The sequence below is a fragment of the Chelmon rostratus genome, chromosome 1 (genome assembly GCF_017976325.1).
Source record: "Chelmon rostratus isolate fCheRos1 chromosome 1, fCheRos1.pri, whole genome shotgun sequence".
NCBI classification, from domain to species: domain Eukaryota; kingdom Metazoa; phylum Chordata; class Actinopteri; order Chaetodontiformes; family Chaetodontidae; genus Chelmon; species Chelmon rostratus.
The window spans coordinates 3223264-3250485 of record NC_055658.1 but is presented as its reverse complement, the minus strand read 5'-3'; the positions used below and the strand labels follow the sequence as shown (position 1 = coordinate 3250485).

Below are 27222 nucleotides of genomic sequence, written 5' to 3'. Positions count from 1 at the left end.
TTGGCTATGTTTCTAAGGTGGAAAAAAGTTTTTGTCACTCTTTGGTGTGGGACTTGAATCTTGCATTTGAAATCTCATATTTAATCCAGGGAGTTAATTTCCCCCCATATTAATAAACAGCATTTTCCTTTTTGTTTTAGGGCCGAGTAGTAAGATTTTAGTTTGTCTTTTTTTATTTCAAGAAATTATGGTTGGTCATTCATTGCTTTATTGCCTATAGACAGCTAGTAATGGAGTCATGTTGTTCTTGATGTTCTTGTCAATCTGTCAAAGTATTTAAAAAAGTCCTAGAAAAAACAAAGGTTGCTGTGGTTTAACACAAAGATTTACTTTTGAAGGATTAATCTAATGCTTGATGAAACTGACATCTGACGTGAGGACACGCCATCCATCAGAAATATATGGGTTTTCAGGTTTGGACAGCGTAGTGCTGTCAAGTCTTCCCAGTCACATACATAAAACTCTTCCATTTCACAGTTTCTCACTACTCACCGCAAATAGTCTTTCTCCAGCCGCTGATCTGGATTCCTGCAGCTGCACATGCATGGACATAGGAGGAGACTGCGGCACACATGCAGTCCTCACTTTTCTCACAGTTACAGCTGTCATACATGCAGTTCTGTGAGGAGACGTAGTGAAAAACACTTCAGTGAAAGGTCTGGTCCAGGTAGAGCTCACAAACATATTTAAATGCTGTAGCCATGAGACTCACCTCTTTGTAAGAATCTGGGCTGATCTCCGAGTGACAGGAGGCGAACACTCCCTGAGGGTCACTAAGCATGGAGCACCAGTGCTGGGCGTACTTGTCTGTCATCAACACACAATGACTAACATCACTCATTCTGAAGAACACACAGCGATAACAGAGAATCGAAACAAATCAGACCTACCATTATCCAGACTAAGACTACAGGGGTTCTCAAAGTTGCTTTTAAGATTGGGGCAACCAGCATGTGTCTTCCAGCTGTTGACAAAACCAGCTGCTGTGGCATCTGGAACACCACTGAGCTTAAGAAAGTCATCGGCCTGGTTACCGTTGAAGTTCCCACACAGACCTGCAGGCAGACACCATCATGTTAATGACAATACCTAAGCCTTTATTGTAGAGGCTATTTGGATTGATTGTGTGAGTACTCTTTCCCCACAGGGTAGAAGAGTCATGACTACACAAGTCATTTTTACAGTGTTGAAATCACTATGGCTTTATCATTTTCTGTCTTTCCTTATGTCTGAATCTAAAACTGACTGAAAAAATCATACATGAAAATGCACAGTAGAGCAGTTTTTGCACAGCACTCTCATTTGGTTCCAAACTACAGCAACTATTGTCTAAATTCAAAACAAATTAGCTGTATGTACTAGGCTTTTGCAAAGTCAAGGGAAGTACGTTCTTTTATTCATTACAGCATAGTGCAAAACATGAGGTCCATCAATAAGATCTTTAAAAACAATAAAACTCATCAAAACTTTATATAGCTTGTGTAAAATTAATAAAAATTCCAGTAACTTTTTCAGCCTAAGTATTTCTACTTTCTCTCTCTGATGGATATGTTTGATACTATTTAACCCTGCGTTCTTACTTCTTGTTCACATATTCACTGTTTGCAGCAACAAACAGGGATCAATAACCCTGCCACTATTTCAGTGGAGACTTTTCAGTCTGAGAGCACATGCAGATCATTTCAGCGTACGTACCACAGGTCTTGGCCTGATAGTCAGTGGTCACTGTGACGTAGAGCTGCATTAGTGGCTGGAGCTGTACCTCCAATAGAACACCAACAGAAGTCTGGACTAGCAGGTAAAACGAGGACGCTCTGAAGGCAGAGATCCCAGCTAGAGGTTAAGAGAAAGGAAGGTAGTTGTTAAAAGGGTGAAAGTGAGGAGACAGAATGAAATATGGTTTGTCTGCCCATGTCAGGAAAACAGTTCACCATAAAAGTATATTAAAACTGAAATCTAGAATTTTCTGAATGCTGTCATCCTCTCCAGACCTGAGACAAATCAAGTTATGCCGAATCTACAGTAAAGACTCATTCAGTCATTCATCAATTCCATCTTTAATTGATTGTTTTTTGTAATTGTTTTCCATGTATACGTCAGTCCTGGTCACTGTGAACTCCATTGTTGAGCTGTGGAAGTGAGATAGTGACCTCACATGGACACATGATGTCACCAGACTCTCATTTTCATCTGTCAGCGATGACATTCAGCAGGAGAGTTTCATACACAGGACACACAGTAATAGACTATCTCCCCCCCATCCAGTCATCTCCTTGCAGCTTCCCTGGCTGAGCAGTAGATGTTGCACTGACAAGGACGTTGATTCTCACTTGCTTCCCACACATCACTACAGGCAATTATGTTCACTGGAATTCATGATCAAGGTTAAGGTACAGCCACCAGGAACTGAACCACACATTTCCTCTCTCGGTTTTTGCCCCTGCACCACCCCATTCCCTTAGTTATGTTTTATGTTATTGCCAACCAGTACAGGTGTGTGGAACCCAACAAGCCAGCAGGATTTATATTATACGCCAAAAACAGTGGCTCCAACCACCATGTTCCAGATCACACTTTACAGTCATTCAGCATATGCTACATTCAAAACTATCTTATTCTGTATGTGAGAGAGAAAGTCAGAGGTGAAGACTGTACAGAGGAGTCTCTTACCAACTGAAAAGGGTAACTGAGCGTAGAGGCCATTCACAAAAACATTGCCATTGGGCTGGATGGTGATCACCTTTATATGAAAGGAGACAGGATGTTATTATTGAAACCATTACACCCTGGATGTGTTTTAAATAATCCTGCTTGTACTGTAGCAATCATACAAAGATGCATACACCTTCACATAAACATCAAAATGGACATGATATTCACTGCAATGGACTTAACTCAGTCTAGTTCCAAGACTGGAAAAAATATTTTCATTGTACTGGAAGAAATATAGAAACTAACAGCAGGCTGAAATGCAAGAAGAACGTACTGAACAATATGTAACTCGTATGCTATGGAAAATATAGGTACTAAACACAGGTTTGGAATTTGAAAATAAGCAAAATAAAAGCACAGTTGTTCAGCTTTCCTCATTTCCCAATAATGCTGAACAGATTTGAAAGGGAAAATATTTTATATTGTATTTGGATCCAGACTCATCAAGAAAAAAAATATCTGTTAGCTTCAAGGAATATCTTGAAGGAAAATAATGAAGATATAAATTCTGTTTTTTTTTCCAGTAAAACAGTTAAACCAACAGTGTTGTGCATGAGAGTTTCTCTCTGTGTGTATCATACTCACATTAGCCCCTCCAGACAAGCCCAAGGTAACAGACTTGAGGCAGGTTTCACTCTCAGTCACTCCACACTGCACCAGTTCTCCCTGTATCACAAACTGGGCTCCACTGCAGTCCTAAACATGCAAACACATAGCTATTCAACTACTGCTGAACTGAAGCGGCACACCTGCAGATAGCAGTGTACACAGTACAGAATAACAGTGGAAGAAGTGACAGTGGATGTATCAGTTGTAGTTATACCAGCAGCACTAATATTACAATTGTTAACAGTTGTATTAATGGTTGAAGTTCTAACAGTGGTTAGTGGTTTCAGATCCTTGATCTGAGGTGATAGGGGCTTCGGACACATTGGGCATGGTACAGAGATGATGTGCATACCTCTACTTTTTATCATCTCAAACACTAATCGCAACCTACTATCAATACTAGCTTTAACAGGTTTGAGGTTGAGGTCTTTACACTTGTGTAGCAGTGCTATGCATGTGTGTCTGTGTGTGTATGTGTATAACAGCAGTGATGATGATGTGTGCTACCTTAGCCAGCACGTAGGAGCAGTCCCCATGGAAGGTGTAGACTTTTCCATCGAAGGTGTTGACGTGAGCTCCTCCCTCCACAGAGCAGGTTCCTGGACAGTTCTCCTCTGTACACCTCCACTGACCACTCTCACACACACTGCCAGCACACAGTTCCATCTTAGTTGTCAGTGGATATCTGATGAATTCACGTGCAACCATCTCCAAAACTGTTTGATTTACAAGCTAGAATACACAAGGCTCAACATATTCTGGGACCTACGTTATCTCTGTACTGGAGACACACTGACAAACCAGAAACTGATCCCTTAATTTTGGGATGGGATGTTTCTTTTACATGCTCTGACACTTTGTATATCATACCATTTTTTGCAGTTACTGGAGTAGGACTCTCCTGGTCCATAGATCTTGCTGTTGTAGCTGCAGGAGCACTCGCTCAGTGAGACACATCCATTGCCGTTTAGATCGTCCAGCACCGTGCCTGAAAATGATTGAAGCATACTGTATTCAAAAGCATTGTGTGTGTGTGTGTGTGTGTGTGTGTGTGTGTGTGTGTGTGTGTGCAATTGTATGCATATATGTGAGTGTCACTCTGCAGTACCTGCAGGGCAGAAGCATCCATCGATACAGTGATTGTCACAGGTGTGGCTGGCCTCCGGATTGGAGCAGGTGTCAGCACAGGGACTCCCACACTCCTTGTACTCCATTTTGTATGGACATGACTTCCCTGTGAATACATCAGATGTTTCTCACTTCCTCTCACAAAACATTCATTCACAAGAACGTGGCTGAAATGGATGAAATATTTATTTATTTATTCTCTTTTTGTTACATTTACAAAAAGTAGATAAAAATTAACTAATTTTGCCTCTTCTTTCAGTTAAAAGTGTGTCTGCATGTTTTGAATCAAGACAGAGCAGACAACCCCTCCTACCCAGGCAATATTTCATTAGCAGTGTCTACTCACAGCAGAGCTCTTTGGTTCTCCAGTTGAGGGGCTTGCCACCAGCATGGACACACTGTCTAGAGAACTCAGACACAGTGTTGCACAGGCAGAAGGGGTCTGCATGTTCATTTGTACCATTGCCACAGTGGCAGAGGTCTGCAACACAGGCAGAAGTGAAGGAGGCAACGTCCAGCAGACTGTGGCAGCTGTTGAAAGCCGGGCCTGTAAGGATCTGCTCACACAGAGGTTTCTACAGGACACATGGATGGATGGACACACAGACAGGGATTGAAATGGAGGCAATGCAAAGTGAGCAAATGATTAGACAGGCAAAGCAGAGAAAATGCAACATATTAAACATGTCTACTCTAGTTCTTTAAAAATAATAACAAAGACCACACGTATGCGGGGATAATCACTTGCAGTCTAACCAAGTACATTTACTCAAGCACAGTTAAGCACAAATGTGAGGCACTCGAGTATTTCCATTTTATGCATATTTATACTTGTATGCCACTACATCTGAGAAGCAAATATCACCACATTTGTGTTACAGCAATTTTCCATGCCCTTCCTGTTCAGTCCAAATTCAGTGATTCTGACTTTGAATTTCCTACTTCTTAAGATAAATAAACCATTTAAAAGGCACTTGGATTGGCTGTAAAATGCATAGTCACAAAGCTGAAAAGAGGGCTGTTTAAACTCATGAAAAGTAGATTTTTTAGGGATACGTGTTTCTCACAGGACAGCTCCAAACATATGATGATCAATACACATTAATGTAGCAAAAGCATAAAAACATCATATCTAACAGTAAAAGACTGACAGAGACCATTTTATTTTCTTCTTGCTGATGTTACTTCAATGCTTTTACTTAAGTCAGGTTTTGAATGCAGGACTTTTACTTGCACTGGAGTATTTCCACAGTGTGGTATTGATACTTTCATTGAAGTAAAGAATCTGACTTCCTCTTCCACCACTGCAGAAAACTAACGTATGACCCAGTGGCGGCTGGTGGTGTTTTCCCCGGGTGGGGCTACAGGCACTGAAGCCTACTGCTCACAGTAGCAGTGCTGTCACCTAGCTTCGTACACTGAACTTTGACTCTAACTATAGGGAGCTGCTGGTCTGTCACTAGCTTAGCTGTGGTTTAAGATTTAGGACTGGTTTAAACCTGCGTAGCCTAGATCAGAGTTACATGATTACTTAAACTACTCTGCTGTGTCCTCAGAAACCGCAGTTTAAACTGCACCACTAGTTTAGTCTGAACTTACTTGCTGAGTCCTTTTGAAATCACCTAAACTCATCTATCTCATTTTACTGTATGTGAGGTTTAAATGAAACCTGCTGCAAACATGGTTTAACTGAGGTTTAAACCATTGCCATAATGTTCAGTATAAGGAAGGCAACATAATCAAGTGTCAAACTAATTCATGCACCGCCACAAGTCTGGTGGCTACAAGGACAACGTGTGGTCAGTTTGCCAGTAATGTTTAAGACACAGGATGTGGTCTGTAATAGACTTGGGCATTCTACAGGACTAGCCCAAAAGAATACCAGTTCCTCTGTAGCTGACATTACAGCAGCACATTGGTGCAATCCTAAATGCATTTCAAGATAAAGCATAAAAATTCACCGCCTGCACAGTCGTCACGAATGGGGAAATTAGCTATAGAGACCAGACTATGATAGAGACCGTTTTTTTGGACCAGGCTGTAAACATGTTTATTTCTGCTGTAAAGTTGGCGATTTTAATGTGGGGGTCTATGGGGATTGACTTACTTTTGGAGACAGCCTCAGGTGGCCATTTGAGCAACTCCATAACATAGCTTTTGTTTGTTTCCAATAAAACTATAGCCCCTTTAAGCTTGCAGAAATTGAAGTAATATATGTGACTAATGGGGTCCTTCACGTGCTCCATCTAACGGCCAACCAACTGGTATAACCAAGGATTATTACTGCGGTTGCCTCCATGCTGTCTGTCACTTTCTGGAATTACATTCTGGAGTGGATTATACTGTACAGCCACATAACCAGTATTTATAGTATAGGTAGGCTTTCATTCTTCATGTTCATTTTGCCAGTATGTATGTCAGTCCTGTAACTGTTACTCTACCACCATAATAGAGAGGAAAAAACTGTTACTACAACACAGTTGCTGAAACCAGCTGTATTCCAGCTCTGCACTGACGCCATAAAGACATGTTAGTAATCTGAAAAACAATGCAACAACAACAATTTAACTGCCCTGTTTTCTCTTTCATCTAAGTACATTTTTACTCAAGTACTTTTACTTGAGTACAGTATTCTAGTACTCTTTCCATCCCTGGGTACTGGTCATGGTATAACAGCGATACATAGTAGGATGATTTTTTCCATTTTGATTTTCATAGAAGTGGGTGAAGACTCACCATGTCGTTGCAGCTTTGTGTTAATTCCGGTGTGTAGTCAGAGCAGCTCTCAGTTGGACCATCCATTTTCCAGATGTTTGCAAAATCCATGGTGGACATCTTCACACCTGTTTGGATAATATGAAAGAACCACAGTTCAGCTGTGTGGCTATGCATACACTGACTGACTTGTTAAGTTGGGTCAAAGTATACCGTGACTGTAGAACTCATTGTAGAGCTGAACCCCATTAAAGTCTCCACAAAGGCCGCAGGTTTGGTTCTTGTATTTCAGGTCTAGCTCCACCTGTGTGAACAAAACCATCAACCCTCGCTCCTACTCACTACTGAACTTGTTACTTTATAAAACATGGCTATCATATATCACTTGTTTAGTACAGTCTAACCTGATGCTAGGCTTTTCAGTTCAGCCAAAAACCTACCAGAAAAGAGTCCTCCTCATTCCAGATAGCAAACAATCCCATCTTTGCTTTGATTTTGATGTAGGTGGGAGTTTTCTCAATGAGCACACCTGCTTGACTGAGTGGTAGGATGGCTCTGCAAAAAGGAAAAAAGGAGTCATTATTTTGGCCATTATGTTCTTTCTAACTTCTGTTCTTAGAGCCAAGGGGAGATTAAAAATGGAGCGATCAAATTTAACTAAGTGTGAGGCATGACAGAGTGGCAATATTTGCAAATATACTATTAGGGAGTTTTACTTCTGTGCCTGATGTCTTAAGGTTGTGACTACTCTGGTCTAATGAGTACCACACCAGGCAAAGGTTTTCACAATTCTCAAGACCAGGTTGCATAAAATATCATAAACAAAGCAAAAAACATGCATAGAACAAAGGTTTTCTTCTAAAAATCTCTTTTCCAACATGAATTTGCTTAACAAACTCAACAGTGTTTGTAACTATGTTCTTCATGCTAATCAGGTCATTACTGAAATCCACTCTATCCCTGTAGGTGTTTTTATAATGAGGGTATGAGCTATGAATATACGGTATATTAAATATGACCCATGTGAATCATCCAGTCTAAAGCAATAAATAATGCAGGCATAGTGGAAAGGGTTTAGGACTTTGAGTGTAAACTCACAATTTTCCATCAATGACCACTGAGCCTTTGGAGAGCTCCACCACTGAACCCTCTAGCTTCATAACGATGTTTTTGATGGTCGGATGGCCGCCAGCCTCCTGTCTTCTTATCTGGATGTTGAAGTCTGTGTAACTGCCCCTGCATGAAGAGGTCAGGATGTAGTTGCAGGTCGAGTGCAACTGGAAAATATCCCCATCAAAGGTCTTGAAGTGGAAGTTGCCCCATGTACTGCAAATCTGGCCATTGTGGACTGGATTCACACCTAAAGGCAGAGCAATCAGGAGGTGATACTACACAGGTCTTTACCAACATGAATGAACGTTCACATATCGTCCACAAAAGGAAACATTTTATAATTGCCACCAACAACCTACAAGCTCACCTGTTATTTTTTCAGGAATCTGGGAAATGAAGGAGAACGTGTCCAAAGCAGACTTTGCCTCTGTTGAAAGAAGTAAGATTTATTTGTCAAGGAATCAATAATCAAATCTCAAAAAAAAAAAAACAAAACATTAAAACACAATAAGATTGAGCTTTGCTGTAGCACATGGGTAAATATAATATAGCAAAATGTATAATGTATGTACCGCTGTGCCAAGCAGCTACAATGGCAGACAGAGTCAGACATAGCAGCCACTCATTAGCCATAGCCATTTGCTTCTCCACTGGAACTCTGTGGAAGAGGGGAGGGAGGCCCGGCTCTTTATACTAGGGGGCAAGGTCTTAATGTGGCAGGTGAGGGAGTGGCATTCCCATGGCTTCACAGTGATTCATGGCCGCTGCTCCTGCCCAGCCCATTTATTTCCTGGTCCCCTTCACATTCCTGATATAAAGGGCGAGGTTACAGAGCATGCAAACAGATGTTCACCTTACATCTGTGATGGAAACAAACCGGCACCTAAAGGCCACAGCCTACACAGATGTGGAATCCATGTCCACAGTGATGGCATAGTGTTGGTGTTTTCGCTCGGTTCATCTGATATAACATATATCATATAACACAGAGCAATGAAGTAGAAGTAATTCTCTATATCATCCTGTAATGACAGCCCAATGGAAGACAGTCTCAGTTTATTCCCAATGCCAGATTGTTGCTGAGTAGGTCATACTGTACCCTGTCATAACAAAATAACGTTTAGTACAAAAATACCAACAATATAAACTCCTTGTAAGTTATTGCTTACACTTCACAGCTTGTTCCCTTGTAACTACACTTCTGTATCTGTGCTTACTGTAGTGGTACCCCATCAGGACAAAGAAATGACACTGTAAATTTAGAAGAATCATGCTGTAGGTTGCAGGTTGTTATCTAAAACATTACCACTTATTTGGAATTCATTGCATAACCAAGCTAGAATTGACTAAATAAACATATAGCTGTGATTCTGGGTTCAAGCCCTTTTGTGCTCCAAGGAAGGAAGTAGCACAATAGGCCAAAATTAAAGCTGTGAGCAGCAACAAGCAGCTTTCAGGCTTCACAATGGTGAGCAAAGCCACTTGAGTTATGAGCAAATATGTGATAACACACGTCCACTTGCAGCAATCATCATGGCACTTCAGATATTGGTTAATCCCCTGGACACGTACACTTAAATTGGTGAAATTCAGGTACATTTTAGAGACATGTTTTTGTTGTTTGTGGTGTGCCCTATGAGTCTGGCTCAAAATGCTTGAGTAGACCTAATCCGGATCATGACCTGAAGATTTGTGATGACTGAACAAATTGTTAATGAGTTCTCTTGCTAAGCCCTGGCCCCTGCAAACTCTATTTTGCACGAGGGTCATTTATAATAAAAATATGCATCTCAGTCCCATGATGCTGTATATAATCATTTGAGTGTTGATACAGTCAAAATCCACCGTGTTCTATTCATTTTACTGTTTTTGTTTTTTAATCTCAATGGCAGAAAATCCATCAGTGCTGACTTTTATGGGAATCATTTGCACATCATGTCAAGTTATGGGGCCAAATTTCATGTTTCTAGCTCACACTAGCTAAGGGCAATTTGAGCCGTTGTGGCAGAATAACAATGATAATAATAATGATAATGATAATAAACCACCACAAACAGAATAGGGTTCTGCCCCTTTGGGGCTTGAACTCTAATGAATACTTTAACTTAAATGCAGTTTCAAAAACTATTTTTGTTTTTTTACAAAATGATGTAAATATGGGCTTAATGATAGTTTCATTTGTCGTCCTGTTTCACATTGGTGTATCCAAAGAATCTGTTCAGTTGGTAACACTTTACATTTAAGTGTACATAGTTACCATTAACTGGTTTCTTATCAGCATGCATATTGGCTTTTTATTAGCCATTATAAAGCACTTATTAAACCCTTATTCTGAATGACCATGTTCTACAACCACTATGCCATTAACTAAGAATTTTCCCTCTATAACCTCTTACTAACTGCTTATTGATAGTAAGTAAGCAAGTTGTTATACATGAATTCCGATATTAATTACCTACGTTAACCCTCAATTACCCTAACCCCCTAACCCGCAGGATAAGGCATTAAGAAGTACCTTATAATGACGAATAAAAAGCCAATATACTACTAATATGCATATCAAGCCACGTGGGCGACTGTGGCTCAGGAGGTAGAGTGGTCATCCACTTATCAGAAGGTCAGTGGTTCAATCCCTCGGCAGTCTACACGTCAAACCCCAAGCTACTCCTGATGCTGCATTAATGCTTGTAATGAGCAGGAGGCCTAGCTACCATGTGAATGGGTGAATGCAGGCTCGTGGTGTACAGCCGTTGAGTAGTCGGAAGACTAGAAAATATATATAAATACAGTCCATTTACCATTACTAGGCAACTAGCCTAGTAACGGTAACTAACGGTACGGTAACTAATGGTAAATGTACCTTAATATTCATAAATACCACTGTGGACAGCAAACCCACTCTCACACCAGTAACTTAATTTGAACTGAGTACTTAGCAACATAAAGGATGAGTGGAGAGGAGCATTCTACACACAGCACCACTTCGTGTCAGTGAGGAGGAGAATAGAGAGAGGGAGGGGCAGCAGGCCTGGGATCACTCAGGACTGACAGCTACAAGAAAAGGATGATGAAAAGCCCACAACTTCAGACTGGAGCGAATACTGCTGACTAAACAGTGACCATCAGAATCATCCCAGGGGGACTTACATGGCTGGACTATCAGAGCATCTAGCTAGTCTTCATGTTACAAGGAGTCAGCACTCACCACAAACCATTGAACACCTGAGCATCTCTCGTAGAACTGACTGGAAGTCCCCTGCCCCATGATGAAGATTGGAGTGGTGTATTAGATCACTACATCAGTGAAACAGCAAGGACCCTGGACAAGAAACTGAATGAACAATGGAAACAGACAACATCGCCTGTCTGAATACCAGACCACAACCATTCACAACATGTTGGAAAGAGGGCAGAGGTCATCAACCAGGAGTCAGTGGACAACCGGAGAGAGAACGAGGAGGACAGAGACACAGGTTACTCTCTCACCCCATATACAACCACCTGTTGACGTGAACCAACCAACAAGACAGTGAGATATGGTTGAAAGCTCTAAAAGCTTGTGAGTTGACCTGGAGACAGACCTGGCCAAATAAAGCATAAAGAGCGTGGAGACATACAACCAGAAGGAAGTAAAAAAATCTGCTGTTCAACATTGTATTCAGTTCTACCTGTTGCAATGACCAGTGAGAAAGACAGCAAAGCCTCTGTCAGGCTCAGGGCTTCAGGATACAGCTCTGGCATTATTCAGTGTTCAAGGAGGAAACACCCACAACAGCCAAATCTGATTTAGACCTGTGGGAATAATAGACCACCATTATGACCAATTATGCGTTGATATAAGGCTTTAGATAAATAAAGTCTTCATTAAATAGTCTCGAGAATGTTTTTATTTACTTTGTTTTATCATGTTTTGCCTCAAGCGATAAAAGCTTAAACTTATTCAAGGTGTGTTCAGATTTATGAGTGATTAACTTTTGTCTTTTGTTTTCTTATCACCAGCAATCATCTTCAACAATAGCAAGACTCAATAGTGACTCAACATGAATGGAAAGCAGAGTTTACTTAAAATCACCAGTTCATTACAGACCCATTAGTATTGTTTCACCCTCCACCCAAATGTGGCTGGCAGAAGTGGGTCTGCTGTGTGCTGCATAGTAACGGGTGTAGCTGCCTATGCAGCAGCACTACTCAGCAATTGCTTTCAGTATGCTGTTTGAATCCTCTTGTTTTCTTAGGGGGTTCTACAAATCAGTCACAACAGTTGTTAATAATAGTGCCTCAAGCATAAAAAATACTGTTAACAACAGTGGGGGGAAATGTTGTTTTCAGGTACACATATGTTTCCAGGTGACAGATGCTTTTAGTGCCTTGTGATCGTATCCATAGTTATCTTAGTTTTAGTTTATCATATAGTAACATACATTCTGTTGAAGCGCCTCAAAAGTGAGGTTACGGTATTTTGTTCTTATTTCAGCCAGAATATCAGTATAGTAATGTTTTCAGAGCCACTCCAGATAACAGAGTTAGAGTGTAATATTCATAACACACCCTCATCATCATCAGCACGCCCACATCAGTTTGCACCGTTTTCAGCCGTGGTTGCCAGTTTGTCACCATGAAACTTAAAAACCTTTTACCAACCCTGTGCTAACCCTTTCAGACAATGTTTAATATAACATTTGGTTTTGATGGTCATCAGTCACTGCATGTTGAGCAGAGCCTGCTGAAGTCAGTGCTTTGTCAGTCCCAATCATACTACTCAGATTAGAAGAGGATGAGGTTCAAACTGGTCATGTTTTTGGGATTAATGCCCACCATGCACACACAGAGCAAAATGTACAGTGACTGAAGTGATTAAAACAACTGGAATTGCACCCTGCTTATTCCAGCGCCTGTTCACTGGAGCCCCCCCTCTACACTCTGTGGCCCAACCCTATGAGCTGGCAAGAATGGTGCTAGTGGACAACCATGAATTACAGTCATTCACAATGTTTGCCAAAGTTAATCAATGACAAATGCCAGTGTTTTCAGAATTATCGCTTTCTACAATATCGGTGCATGGCCGCATGGTGTGGTTATGGTTGGGGAAAGATACAAGATTTAATACTAGTTTAATGGGGAAAGGTTAGGAAAAATGTGATTATGGTACTTTGTGTTGGAGGATCACAAAGGGGATGAGTAAGTAGATATTTATTCAAGGGAGCTGATTACATGAAGAGCAGGTGTGTGGACAGGTGACTGCAGATCAGCAGGAATGAGTGAGGACTACTGCTGGCCTGGAGAGAAATGCCAGGGTCTGAAGTGAGAGGACAATGAGAATAAGATATTTTAAAACAGAGTTAAGTGGAAGCTCAACTTGAGACAAATTGCGATGACTGAGGAGACAAACAATATAGTTTTAAGACATTTTCATTGTTCATCTTTTTTTTTGTACTTTTATTTTGTCGTTTACTATGTATACTCTAATCTATGTCGCTAGTAGGAGAGGGCCGCTGAAAAAAGCCAAGAGAGCATAACTTTAGTGTCTTCACTGGTAACTTTGGCTCTGACTTGAATATGAAAATGTTGCACAATATTGATATTTTCTGAGTCACCTTGAAATATAACAGCATTGGGTCAAAGTGTGTTTGGACAGGGTTCACCTCCTTTAACCAACAGTGATAACTTGGCTGAGGCATTGGTGGTTTGGGCCCAATCACAATAAACCAGCACATGAGGTTTGATCTGGATTATTTTGGAGAAATCTGAAGGTTTTTTTTTTTTTTTTTATCAAAGCAAGGTTACACAGCAAATATTTGATACGACAAAATTAAGCCTAGCGTGTCTAAATCATGTGTACAAACTGTATACAAAGTTCATTGGAAACTCCCATTTATATCATCCAGACGTATGTTTTATGAGCAAATTGTTAATGAACATCACTCGGCCAGGTCGTGGAATACCAAATGACAAACATGTAGGCTAGAATTACATTTAAGAGGAGTACCCGTTGTTTTAAAAGCTGATTATAAATGTACCATGAGCTACAGTAGCTTATGACACATAGTCTTAATAAACAGATATAGTAAACCCAAAGGCCATTTCTCAAGCATTAACTTGATTGAAATTTGAAACACGTCTTTGCTGAATGATCAGTCTTGTGAACTCTGACAATTCCAAGTGAGCTCCATTGATTTGCAACATCCATGAATTCCAGAGAGGTTTATGAAAGAATAAGATTAAATTTAAATTTGGGACTGGTACCTCTTCTGTTTGTTCATTTTTTACACATCACATATCTGGTTTAATAGAAATGTTATTTAATGTAACTAGCTTCTTCAACAGTCAGTATTACTGAAATACAGCTAATATTACTGTAACACCAACTGGATTGAAATAAGCTTGTCTTTTGCCAGCCACTATGGCAGCTGTTGTAGAAGGTCAATTCAGTAGAACTCAGAGGCAGATAGTGCCCACGCTTCCTCTGATGTGAAAATAGTCTTTAATCACAGTCAATCTGATTCCTCTATTGTTGAGTGCTGGCAGCTGTGTGTTAGCAACACAAAATAACTTGTCAACATTGGCAAAGCTACAACAGCGGTGACGTCTAAAGTATTGTGCCAGTGTATGATACGTCAGTGCTTAAAGAATGATAACCGCCTGACACACTGACTCGTCACTGGCATATGCACTGCAGTTATGTTATTCAGTCACTGTTTTTGCAATAATTTTCATTTTTACTCTCTGACTTCCCTATCCTGTCTGCGGCACTCAGCTCTAAGTACATTGGTTCTGACTGAGGACTTTTAAAAAAACAAACAAACAAACAAACAAAAAAACAAATCTTAAATTCACTTACAACTGAGGGAATGGTGCAATTGTTGGAGACTACTTTCAACGGCTGATGAATTCACATTTTGTGCTCTCATGAGTATTTATTCGGGCAGCAGTGTATGACAGTGTATGTGGGACTGAATCAAAATAAACTACAGTATGTGTTCATGGTAATGAAGGAACATCCCACCCAGTACAATTACTTTCCCTTCTGTCTGGAATAAATGTACAGTTTCCCTCAAATATGTGTGTGTATCTGTCTGTCTTTTCTGCCTTTATAGACACAACAATACCCAAGTGAAGTCTGATCTCAGACCAGACACATATTGTGCTTTTAACAAATGGATTTTGTGTATCTTTTTGTTGGCAGTTCAGTGTATAAGAATATAAAAAAAATGTAAACAGAGCTGTGAGAAGCTAATATTCCATTTTTAAAAACGGAAGGATAATGTGAATATTAGTACATCACCACTCTTATCTGAGCAGCCTAAGAATACCAAGTACAGTCAGGAGCTTTTGGTTCATGTAAGCGTTAGCCTGGGACCCCTTCTGTTCCAAATGAAAATAGTTAGTATTTTGGTACACCTCGATAGCTCACCTGGTCACGTATGTGCCCCATGTACTGAGACTGTCCTTACTGCAGCAACCTGGGTTCAGTTCTATCCCGAGGCCCTGTGCTGCATGCTGCCCCCACTGTCTCTCATTGTCTGTTTATCACAATAATAGAAATAAAAAATTTTGTGAATAGATCAGATGGGAGAAGGAGGAGGAGGAATAGCTTGAAAAGAAATTAGGAAACAGATTGAACTTAATATTTATTAATTAATTCAGCCAATTAAGGAGATAGGGAGGCAAGTCCATCATTTAATAGATTCATGATATATAAATATGTAAAATGGATTGTAATTTTCTGCAGCTGGCTTATTTATATCTGAAATTGTTTTAATTCCCAAAGTCTCTTTCAGACAGACTAAGATAAAGACTATTAAAAGAAAAGGTCCCACAGACACATGCATACATATCCCACAAAATTTCTCCTAAAAAGACTGCAACTTTGGAAGATATTGACTTGATTAACTGAGAAGTCTCATAGTGGCTTCAGATGTTTTGAAATATATTTTTGCACAGTATGAGGACTGTGGATGGTAACATTTTACGCAGTACAGAAAATTGTGTGTAGTTTTTAAGGAACGAATGAGGAACAATCTGACAGTTAATGAATCCTTAATAATTAGTTCCTGAATGACTAGGTAATGATGAGTTCATAGAGAATAGATTGACTGGAGACACTATATTAGTGAATCATCAGATTATGATTTTTTATTTCTTAATGAGTAGCTCCTGATTAACTAAATTAGCCACTTGCACCTTTGGTACCCCCTCAAGTTGAGCATTCAGCCTAAATCAATGATCAAAGAATCTAAACATTTGCATCTGATACCCCCAATGAACAGTTATGGAGTTTAAGTTATGCTAGGCAGTCACTGGAATTAAATAAGCAACGAATTCCATGCGTCAAAAGTAAATGGTGTTTATCATATCACAACAGACACAAGAAGTACAAAGTGAGATGTCTTGGAAACAGTCAAGTGAAGTACAATACTTGAGTAAATGTACTTGTAATGTTACTTTGAACCACTGGTTATGACCATTTGGTTCTGCCACATGGGTGGGAGTTGTCCCTTTGCTTCATGATGTTGCTGCATGAGTAACAGATTACTGATCTGTTCTGAAATAAAATACAGTTAACAAAAATTCAGTTGTTAAAGAGGTGTGACATGGTGGAACACACAACTATGTGTAGAACAGTTTCAAATCAAATACTAGTTTGCTTCAGATAAATTTGTATTTTATGATTTACTACCAGGCAGAATGCTTGTTTTGAAACACATAAATAATAAAAAGAAGACGTGTTTTTTAATCCACCCCACCAGCCTGACTTTTTGAAACTAATGAAAACCAAACAGATGATTATCTGTCCACAGCACGCAGAAGCCACAGGTTTGGTTGAATTTGGCATGCGACAGAGATAAGCCTGATGTGGAGGTGTATGAGCTGTTATCAGTGTGCATCAGGTTAGACTGATAGCTCTGGGCGATGCTGGGTGCTGTTGTTTGTCTAGCAGGAGTGGTGCTGGACATGGAGAAACCAGAGGAATGAAAAGCCAAAGGGAACTCTGACCTGAAGTAGTGTAGCACTCTTATAATACAATGGAAACTTAAGTCAGGCTGGCGGATGAGTGTGCAATCTGTTTTTGACAGAGACTAGCGGTTTGCTTCCAGTGTCATATTAACAGTTAGCATGGATTTCTGTACTATCAAACCTTGACAACAATTCTACCCAAAATTAATTAATTCACCATTTAGTATTCACCATTCAATTGAAAAACATTGGTTGAGAATGCTGAAACCTGTTGTCATTGAGCATAGAATCAGTGTTGTATTTTGTGGCTGACAGTACAGATGGACCAAATCCTGAAGTCACTTTTTGGCTGGACCACAGAAAATTAGGAACCAGTGTAAACCTTTGTTACCTACTACAACTCCAGATTCTATGAGTATAGGCACAGTGCTCTAAGGCTACTGTCCAGGTCACACAGCTCACTATTTTCATCATCTCTGCAGATGGCCTGAAGCCACAGCTTGTTTCTTTACTGTCCTTTGCTCTCTGGGGAAGTAAAGAAACTGAGACCCCACATCTAAAAAAATATGAATGTGAAGTGTTGCTTTTGAAACTACATTTATAACATTTTGCGTCAAACATAGCTTGACCATGTCAAGTGATGTTTGGAAACAAATATTATTGGGACCACTGGAGAAAATTGCAGATTAATATTTAACATCCAGGAATTCAGGACTACCACACATTATCCATGTAACAATGTGGCCACAATTTAACATACTGTCCATACTTCTAGTGTGCAAGTTACAAAGTTGGGGAAAAATTGCAAAAAAGAAAGGTATGGCAATGTTTGTCTGAAAAAAAAATTGTAATCAGTGGTGGAATGTAGCTAAGTACATTCCTCGTACTTTACTTGAGTCTTTTTCTTTCATGCCACTGTTTACTTCCATTCCACTATATTTCATTCAGAAATATTCTCCTTTTTGCTTTACCTCATTTATCTGGCAGCATTAGTAACTAATTTAAATTAACTTACTTGTACACTTGAAAGTATGAAGAAATTAAATACAAATGAATAACTTTAATATGAAAACTGAAACCAGCTTCAGCTGACCCTGTTTGCAGTGTGTGCATGACTGTGAGACTATGAGTGTGTGTTGGGTGTTTTAGTAAGTGCCACGTGATATGTAGATTCTTTATGGCAGGACAGAGGAGTATCAGAAGCAGTCTGTAAGAGCAGAGATTGAGCGTACCATTTCAGATGATCACAATGAAAAACCTAAGCCCTTTCCGGTGACTAGAGAGGGTTGATAATACATACATCAGTGCAGCTTCGCCGCCAGAAGCCAGCACCTGTAGGACCCAGTAGAGGTGGGCGATATGACCTAAAATTTATATCATGGGTTTTGTTTATTTTTTTGGTTGAAGTTTTTTAGGATGATAGTATCATATCATGGTATCACAAAAATAAAAGGGATGCTAAAAGGGATAATCAGCTGGCTCTTCACTTGCTCGGATGGTGTGAGGAGATGAGGACTTTTGTGTTGACTTTTGCAGCTGACAACAGAGAAATTGGCATGCATTGCTCATGATCTAACCTTCCTTATCTTCGTACTTCTGGAGTCTGCATTACAGATTGCTGTGGTCCCATTGTATTTTCCCGCTAATAAATCCCTGATATAGAAAAAATAATAAGCAGGAAAAGAAGATAACCAGTGTGTTTTTCTCTGAATTATATATTGAACTTTAGAGAGATACATTGTAGCATACAATGTAAATCAAATGTCCCTCAAAACTAGTCTTATCTTATGTTATCTGATGTTATGGTATGTTATCTTATCTTATCTTATCTTATCTTAAATTGCTCCCCTGCCTGCCATGCCAACAAAAGAGTGGTCCGTTGTATTGTCCTCCATCCGCTAGTGGGCGCTAGGACAAAAATAAAAGTGGTTTTATCGCCTCAATCTGATCCACGCTATTGTTCCGGGAAACGGCGTGTTTGCAGACTTGGACGAACCGGGACATTTTACTACAAAGAATATAAAACTTCGTAACGTCTGTTGTTGGCCTCGACATGGTGAAATTATCTGCGGAACTGATTGAGCAGGCTGCTCAGTATACCAACCCTGTAAGAGACAGAGAGTTGGATTTACGAGGTTAGTTCAACTTTCTTCACCATCGCATATTGGATATGTTAAGTTAGCTTGCTCAGGCTTTACTCGGGCCTAAAGCCGAACTCCATGTAAAAAACCGCGACAAATTGGTGTTTGTACTTTTTGATACAAACAGTAAAATGTCTTCTGCAAGAAGTGTTTCCTATTCATGTAGCTAGCTGTTAGCTACAACGTAACGTCCGAAAGTGCCCCAACTACCAAAGTCAGTGTTTTAATAAGGTTATTATTATCAGCAGCTTTGGCACTAATGATAAAAGTGATAGAAAGACAAACGCATCCACAGGTGAGTTGTTGGAAATCACCGATAAATGAACTGAGCAGAACAGTGGTCGTTTTATATGAAGTTGTCAGTGTAACGTTCCTCATAGCTAGCTACAACAGAGGGCTAGCCAGGGTTAGCGTAAAGTTAGCTTGCCAACATGGCCTCTGGAGGAATGGAGGGAAGCTCATTTAACTGAAATGAATTCAAACTGACCGTAATGTTTGACAAAGATTTTGTAGTGGAGCACACGGAAAACTGGCAATTCATTATGCAAGGCGGCGTCGTGGGCTAGTTATGAGCGAAAACGTCTCTAATAGGCGTGTCGGCCTTTGGCCATAGATATATACAGTAGATGGCTTGTGAGATCATCAGAAAATGATGCATTGTCAGTGTGAATGAAGCAATGTCTGCTGTGATAAAAACCATACACACTGTGCTTGTGACTGATATGGGGAATCCATGGCAAACAGCTATCTAAATAAATAAATAGCTGTAAAAACAGTAGTGTGATCAGCAAAGACTGTAGTGCTGGGCTTAGTATGTGTGGAAAGTCATTTTTATGAATTAAGTGATGTGTACCAAGTCAGCTCCCTTGTGATACACTGCACTGCACATGTGAAAAGAAAAACAACCCAGGAATGAACTTAGATCGCCTTCCATGTTTTAGGTAATATTTCACCCAGTTTAGTGCAATATCTTTGACACCAAAACCTTGTCTGCCAATATATCAAATCAGCCAGATGAAATTCTGCAATAAAATCAATGAACAAAACTCAGCTGCCATCTTTCCCAGCCACTGGTCGGTCATAGCCACCAGAGCCGGTGCAGTAGAATGTCCACTTCTATATGTTGACAAATAGTGAGTAAGTCATTATTCTACATCTAATGCCAGATTTGTTTAATCCCTCTTGATTCCAACAGTTTATCAATTGCAGTGTGTGGGTCAATGTTGTCCTGAAACTTGTACCACTCTGTGGTGCTGAAGCAGTGATGTAGTCCACTGGTCAGGTTGGTTGGACCCATCACTGAATGGAATGCATCCCCACTGGTAATGTGGAGACCAAATTCATTCAGAAATTCCTTGTATGTTGACAGAAAACCATTGGTGTTGGAAAATTGGCTTACTTATTATTGAATTATGATGTTAGAATTATTACAGTATAGTTCTAAACTGGTTTGAGGCTACCATGGAAACATGATGACAAAATTCAGTATACTGTCCGTAATAGTTGAAAACACAAAGCAGTAACATAGGTTTTTTGGCTCACAGCTGTACCCTTTACTGTGCAGATGAAGGAAGTGAATATATACATGTTTTATCCATAATAAACTATATGAATAAGTTAATAAATAAACCCCTTCCTTAATAAAAAAAAAACAAGAAAAAAAGCTGTTTTTTCCCACCTAAAACCTCTGCTGTGTTGTCGCTTTTTGTGTTGTCATCAACCATAAAAGCTGCTCTACCACCCTTTAAAACATTTTTAGGAAAAATCTTAAAAAATGCAAACCCACAGTTCTTGAAGGCCTATAAAGAGTGTGTGACAGTCACTTAACCTTTGCCATCCTCGTCATACTGACAATAATTTTTAGGAGCTAGAGAAAGTTCCTTCTCAACATTCTTGTTTTTCATCTCGCAGGTTATAAAATCCCAGTGCTTGAAAATCTTGGAGCTACTCTGGACCAGTTTGATACTATTGACTTCTCTGATAATGAAGTCAGGAAACTGGATGGCTTCCCTCTGCTCAAAAGACTGAAAACATTGCTAATGAACAACAACAGGATCTGGTAAGTTTTGGCTGCAACACCCTCCATTGTCCTGTATGTAAAAAAAAAAATACAATATGACTTTCCAACGAAGAAGAAAAACTCATGTTGATGTTGTATACTCATTGACCAAGAAGCAGCTCAACACTGTTTTCTTTAGAATGTCCTCCAGTTTAAAGTCTCTTACAGACACCATGTATTAATATTCAGATCAATTTTCAGATGACTTGTAAAATAATTCTATAAAATAACTGGCTCTTCTGTCTGGACCGTAGTCTGCCTTCATATACCTGTTTTTAAGTATAGTAGGCTTAAGAATGTGTTGACCATTAGAAACCTCTTATGTGTCTGTGCACTGGAGAAAATAATTGAAGTAAGTTTTTTCTTTTCATTTTGAATGTCACTCATCTGGATTAATCCCACTTATGAGTCCCCTCTAAATGGGGTTAATGTAACTTTATAGGTGGTAATATACCTTCAAACTCATAAGAAACTTTGTCTGTCTTGTCAAATTTCTTGTCCATCAACCACGTCAGCTGTTTCCCAACTTTTCTGTACGTGTGTGGTGATGCACTGTGTGTATGAGAAACACTGTAGGGATTTGAAAAATGCATACACTTGTGACAGATGGGACACATAACTAATTAAAGACAATTTGCCATCATCTTTTATGATGTAGCCCAGCCTGCTAAATGACCGCTCACTGTCTCTGTGCTTGAAAGTTAGTGCCTGAAATTTGCTAATTGCCAATGATTACTGGCCTTCAGAATTGTATTTTATCGTCTCACCAGTACCTTCAGCAACACAGCCTCTTTTTAACACACAGTTTTGTTCCTTTAAAATAAATAAATATGTATATATGTATATATGTGTGTTGGTCACAGTATGCTTGGCCAGTATATAGCTGCATCCTTGTAACCTTATGAAATGTTTGTCTAGTCGCATAGGTGAGAATCTGGAGCAGTCTCTGCCGAGTTTGACAGAACTGGTTCTGACCAGCAACAACATTCAGGAGCTGGTGAGTGCATTCCAGCAGCAGTTAGTGCAACAGAAACATCTGATTGTTACAGATATAGTCGTGTGTATATATATGTTATATGTTTTAATTTAGGTCGATCAATATGGTGCAACCAAAGTTTACAGGTTTATACAGAAATACCAGAAAAATTGACATTAGTCTGATACTCTATAATTCTTACCTCTGTGGAGATTTTTGTAGATTCTGTTCAAATCTGTCATCACTTTTGTCCATGTTGGATAAAATTTTAGAAACAACTGTACAGTGCAACAAACTGCAGCCTCCAACGTGACGGTAGAGTTGACCACCCACTTCAGATAAAAACGGAATAAGATCAGCTACATAATGGTGGCTTTTATTTTAGGAATGTTGTATTGGGTTAGATTTCACAGGTGTCTATTTCTCTGGTCCTCTCTGAATTTGTGTTCATAGGTGGTATAACACTTGGGAAGCTTTACCTCTGTCTTCACCGTAGTGTGTTTTTTTGTGCTATTGTTCTTTTCATGTGTAGGGTGACTTGGACCCACTGGCCACAGTGAAGACATTGACCCTTCTGAGGTGTGAATCATCAATACTCAAAGATAAATTGGTTATTGAAGTGTCTCGTGCATTACTGAATTCTGATCATACATGTTTGTAATCACTGAATTTCCAGCCTTTTAAGGAACCCAGTGACAAACAAGAAGCATTACAGGCTCTATGTCATCAACAAAATCCCACAGATCCGTGTGCTGGACTTCCAGAAAGTAAAGCTCAAGGTAAGTGCAAATGAGCAGGTATACTGTGGCAACTTTTTAAAGTCCCATTTTCTGAGTAGCATTTCAAGGCCTGGCATGAGTTGTGAATCATGGACGTCACGTGTTTTGGGGATGGAAGCTAAAACAATGGTATGAACTTTGTAGTGGCAGGTTTACCTTTCAGCATTGCAGCGGTGATTAAGGATGTGTTAAACTTTTCCATCCTGGAGTTAAGGTTCAGTTCAACATCCAAAGAAGTTTGGGTGAATTGTGCATTTTCCTGCCTGGCCTTGCCCCACTTGACAGCTCGGTATGTAATTAATGAGGGTTTTCACTTTAACTGTGTGATATCGCCATAGGAACGGCAGGAGGCGGAGAAAATGTTCAAGGGCAAACGAGGTGCTCAACTTGCAAAGGATATTGCCAGGCGAACGAAAACGTAAGATGAAAGTCCATGTTAGACAGCAGCTCCTCAGAATCACTGGATCCTGGCTGATGGAGTGGGCTACATAATGGCAAAATTAAACACTGTCCCCATCAGTTGTATACAGTATATCTGTGTACATCAGAATACACAAAGTGATAGATGTGTTTGCCATGTTCATGACAAAATTTCTAAAATGTTAAAACATATTTGAAATGATTCATTGGCCAGAAACGCTCACCAAAGTGTTGCTAAGGACTGCTGTCTATGGACCATGTATCAGTTTATTTGACTCAAGAAAAGATACTACACATTGAGGTTGACTACACTGGTTGAGAGGTCAGAGAAGCTTGTGTGTGTCCATGTCTAAATGATGGGTGTTCCTTTCAGATTCACCCCTGGAGTGGCAGCGCAGCTTGAGAAGAAGAAGACGGGGCCGTCTCAAGCTGATGTGGAAGCAATCAAGGTTCACTTGTTGATTTTGTAAAATGTTGGCACTGTGTGTTGGGGTTCCTCGAGAGAGCTGAGCTTGAATAACCATCCCTCCAAGCATCCAAAATGTGAAATGGGTGCTTGTCAGTAATTTTTGTATCAAAAACCACTAACATAAATGGATACAGCTTAACTCAAGGATCACTTATTCTGAAGTTTTCAATGATATTTGACAGTCTTCCTCAGAGGGTGGAGGTTACTCAGTTATCAGGTGACCTGAGTATGAAACAGGTAGTTGTATAAGTAGGGAGATGGGTACTCCTGTCTCTGTGCAAAGATAGTGTGTCAAGCATGAATGTCCTTGATCTGTCTCTGGTCACCACTGACCTTTGACCTCTTCCCAGTCGCTGTTGAGAGTGGTTTTGGTCTGGTGTTCAGACAGCCAAATGGCATCCTTGAACCAGAACAGGGATTTCAATCACCTTGAAATATCTGAACCAGCTCCATGACGGAGATGAACTTCACCCACTGATGAAAAACATTTATATGAGGTTTAAAGCTCCACAAAAAGCCAGTTAACAAACTGCTATTTTCGAGGTCAGGAATGACCATTTATGGTCAAGTTTCAACTATTTTGTCATATTTTACTCTTAACATACAGGATTTTGGTCATAATGCAGCTTTGAACATGTTCCAATCAACATATATCAAATGAATTAAGTAATGGTCATACAACCACTGTGGAGATGAGGCACCAGTGATGTACTAAACTAGCCTGGATGGAGATTCAGATCTCTAGATCTCTATTGTAAAGTAATCTCTATGAACAGAATTTGTCAGACCATATTAGCAGAGTTTTACATGAGTGTGTTTGTATTTCAGAATGCCATTGCCAATGCTTCATCGTTGGCAGAGGTGGAGAGGTTGAAAGGGATGCTGCAGGCCGGTCAGATCCCTGGCAGAGATCTCAGACAAGGTCAGTGCTAATCAACCTCTGTTCTAGAATGATGTTTTCTATAAGCTCATTTGGCCAGAGTTCCTCACATTGCGTTGTTCTGGAGTTGTGACAAAAATCACAATCAACAATCTTGCAAGCCAATCGCAGCAGATTTTTTTAAACCACCTTTTTATAATAAAAGGACCAAACCAACAATGAATTCCCCCTACTTTGTAGAAGTATCCAGCTCCAGTTGTTGTCCACTAACTATTAAAGGTCCAGTGTGTAGGATTTAGTGACATCTAGTGGTGAAGTTGTATATTACAATGAACTTTCTCTTTCGAAGCGTGAAGAGGAACATTCAGTGACCACTACAATTTAAAACAATGTGACAGGCCCTCTTTAGAGCTTCTGTAGAAACATGGCAGACTCTGCAAGAGGACCCACTCCCTCTGTAGAGAGTAAGATGTCATTCTAACCCAGCAAGAACACAATTCTTATTTTCAGATGATTGTACACTAATGGAAACATACCTCTGAATATTATATTTCATTTAAAAACACACCATGTTCCTTCATTACCAAGAACACACACACTGTAGTTCATTTTGAGTCAGTCCCACATATACTGCCATGCTCCTGCAAATACTAAGTAGAGCATCATATTGTTGGCTTAATCCGCTGCTGAACATAGTCCCCAACCCTAACCCTATTTGTGAGCTGACTAACACCTTCAGTAGGGGCCAGTGAGCTCAGGGCCGAGAGCCACAGACAGGGTAGAAACATAGGATAACACTGTTAAATGCTTCTGAACTTGATTTGTCTCATATCTTATAACCTTGTATTTTGATGGATGGATGAATATATTTATTTGTAAAATCAGGTCCAGCTGGGATGGTAGAGGAGGAGGAAGAGGAAGAAGAAGAAGTGGGTGCACAGATGGAGGCACATGCGGATGGAGGTGCTGGAGAGGAGATGAATGAGGGAGATCAAGAGGAGGATGATGAAGACATGGATGTAGAGCCACATGTCAACGGCTCCTGAGTACCCTGAAAGCAATTTGTTTTGTTTTTGTATTTTTTTTTTCATGTTGTACATTTGTTTTGGACATACATTTACCAGGGTGATTTTGCTTTGTTTTGTAAAATGACACAATAAAAACTGATTTCTAGTATTGCTATGTATGGCACAGGTTTCTTGAAGCAGTCAGCTGACATTTCCAGCTGAATATAGTCCAACTGTAAATGTCTTGTGTTATGAAATGAATGGTCAAAATGGACACGATAAAGGCTAGGATGCCCAGACTTTTATTCACTAGTATGGGTCCTTAGAACATTGAGAGGCACTCGGTAACATCATTCCATTTCACATATCCTACCTGGTAAATGCACATCTTTTAAACTTTATGTCCCCTGTTTTGCACTGCTGGCTTCCTGTAATAACTTTTGATTCTCTAAGCCTAGGCTGAGACGACCCTGCTGACAACATGATGCAACATCATCAGGGTTACTTTAAAAGTGACAAAGCTCCTTGAGAGGGACAGAAGAGAGTATACATACATTTTCACAAGTTGAATATTAATAACCACCATGTGATGTGTAAAATCAGTAAAGTGGCATTTTGTTGATTTAATTCATATTTATATAGATTTTAGTTTTATAACGAAAATAATTTCTAGATGACAATCAAGACACCTGATATCTGGAATTGTGAGTACAATGCCCTCCATATCTGGTACTGACACAATGTATTAAAATGTCAAACGTCTCATAAACATTAATCAAATTTATTTTGAAGATCACTGAAAACCTAAGAAATACTTAGGAATCAGCTTCAATGCTTTCAATGCTGCATGATGCAAACCCTCAGGTTTAGTGTGTAAGTATCTCACCCAATGAGAGGAAGCTTGCTGGTTCGTTGGTGTAAATCGTGTGTTTTGTAAAATATGCCACAGATTTTATTTACAGATTTGGATCAAACATTCAAAATGTAGTCAACACGTCAGTGGTGATGTTATCTTTTGGATAAAGTAAGATAATCCCTATGGGAAAATTCACATGCTACTGTTGTGGTCCTGTTGAAATGAACTGCAAAACTGCATCCTCCAAAACGATCATAAATTTTAATCAACAGTAAGAGTTTCAACTGAAACCTGGGCGTTTGACGGACCTCCGGTTCGCCGCTTTAACAGTTTTCTGGATTCCCACGGCACAGAAACGCAGCACGAAGCTAACACGTCACACTAAATGCTGCTCTGTGGTTTT

General features: G+C 39.8%; 2 protein-coding genes across 2 annotated transcripts in view; one reads left to right on the top strand and one right to left on the bottom strand.

Annotated features, from left to right (window-relative positions):
* LOC121608148 (mucin-5AC-like) overlaps positions 1-8910 on the bottom strand; it is a 38808-nt gene extending 29898 nt beyond the window's left edge. Inside the window, exons 1-15 of the mRNA XM_041939313.1 lie at positions 8850-8910; positions 8263-8524; positions 7605-7719; positions 7378-7468; positions 7186-7292; positions 4796-5024; positions 4430-4555; positions 4192-4309; positions 3829-3967; positions 3298-3408; positions 2671-2740; positions 1696-1833; positions 891-1055; positions 713-807; positions 493-619 (exon numbers count right to left, since the gene is read on the bottom strand). Coding sequence (XP_041795247.1) covers positions 493-619; positions 713-807; positions 891-1055; positions 1696-1833; positions 2671-2740; positions 3298-3408; positions 3829-3967; positions 4192-4309; positions 4430-4555; positions 4796-5024; positions 7186-7292; positions 7378-7468; positions 7605-7719; positions 8263-8524; positions 8850-8910 — 1954 coding nt within the window. The remainder of the gene's footprint in view (positions 1-492; positions 620-712; positions 808-890; positions 1056-1695; positions 1834-2670; positions 2741-3297; positions 3409-3828; positions 3968-4191; positions 4310-4429; positions 4556-4795; positions 5025-7185; positions 7293-7377; positions 7469-7604; positions 7720-8262; positions 8525-8849) is intronic.
* A 10280-nt stretch (positions 8911-19190) lies between these two features.
* On the top strand, positions 19191-26132 carry snrpa1 (small nuclear ribonucleoprotein polypeptide A'). Its single transcript, XM_041935697.1, has 9 exons — positions 19191-19367; positions 21285-21432; positions 22351-22429; positions 22941-22987; positions 23085-23187; positions 23526-23605; positions 23981-24056; positions 24905-24998; positions 25842-26132. Exons 1-9 carry the CDS (start codon positions 19286-19288, stop codon positions 26000-26002), a joined length of 870 nt encoding a protein of 289 aa, XP_041791631.1. The 5' UTR covers positions 19191-19285; the 3' UTR covers positions 26003-26132.
* Positions 26133-27222: the final 1090 nt, after the last annotated feature.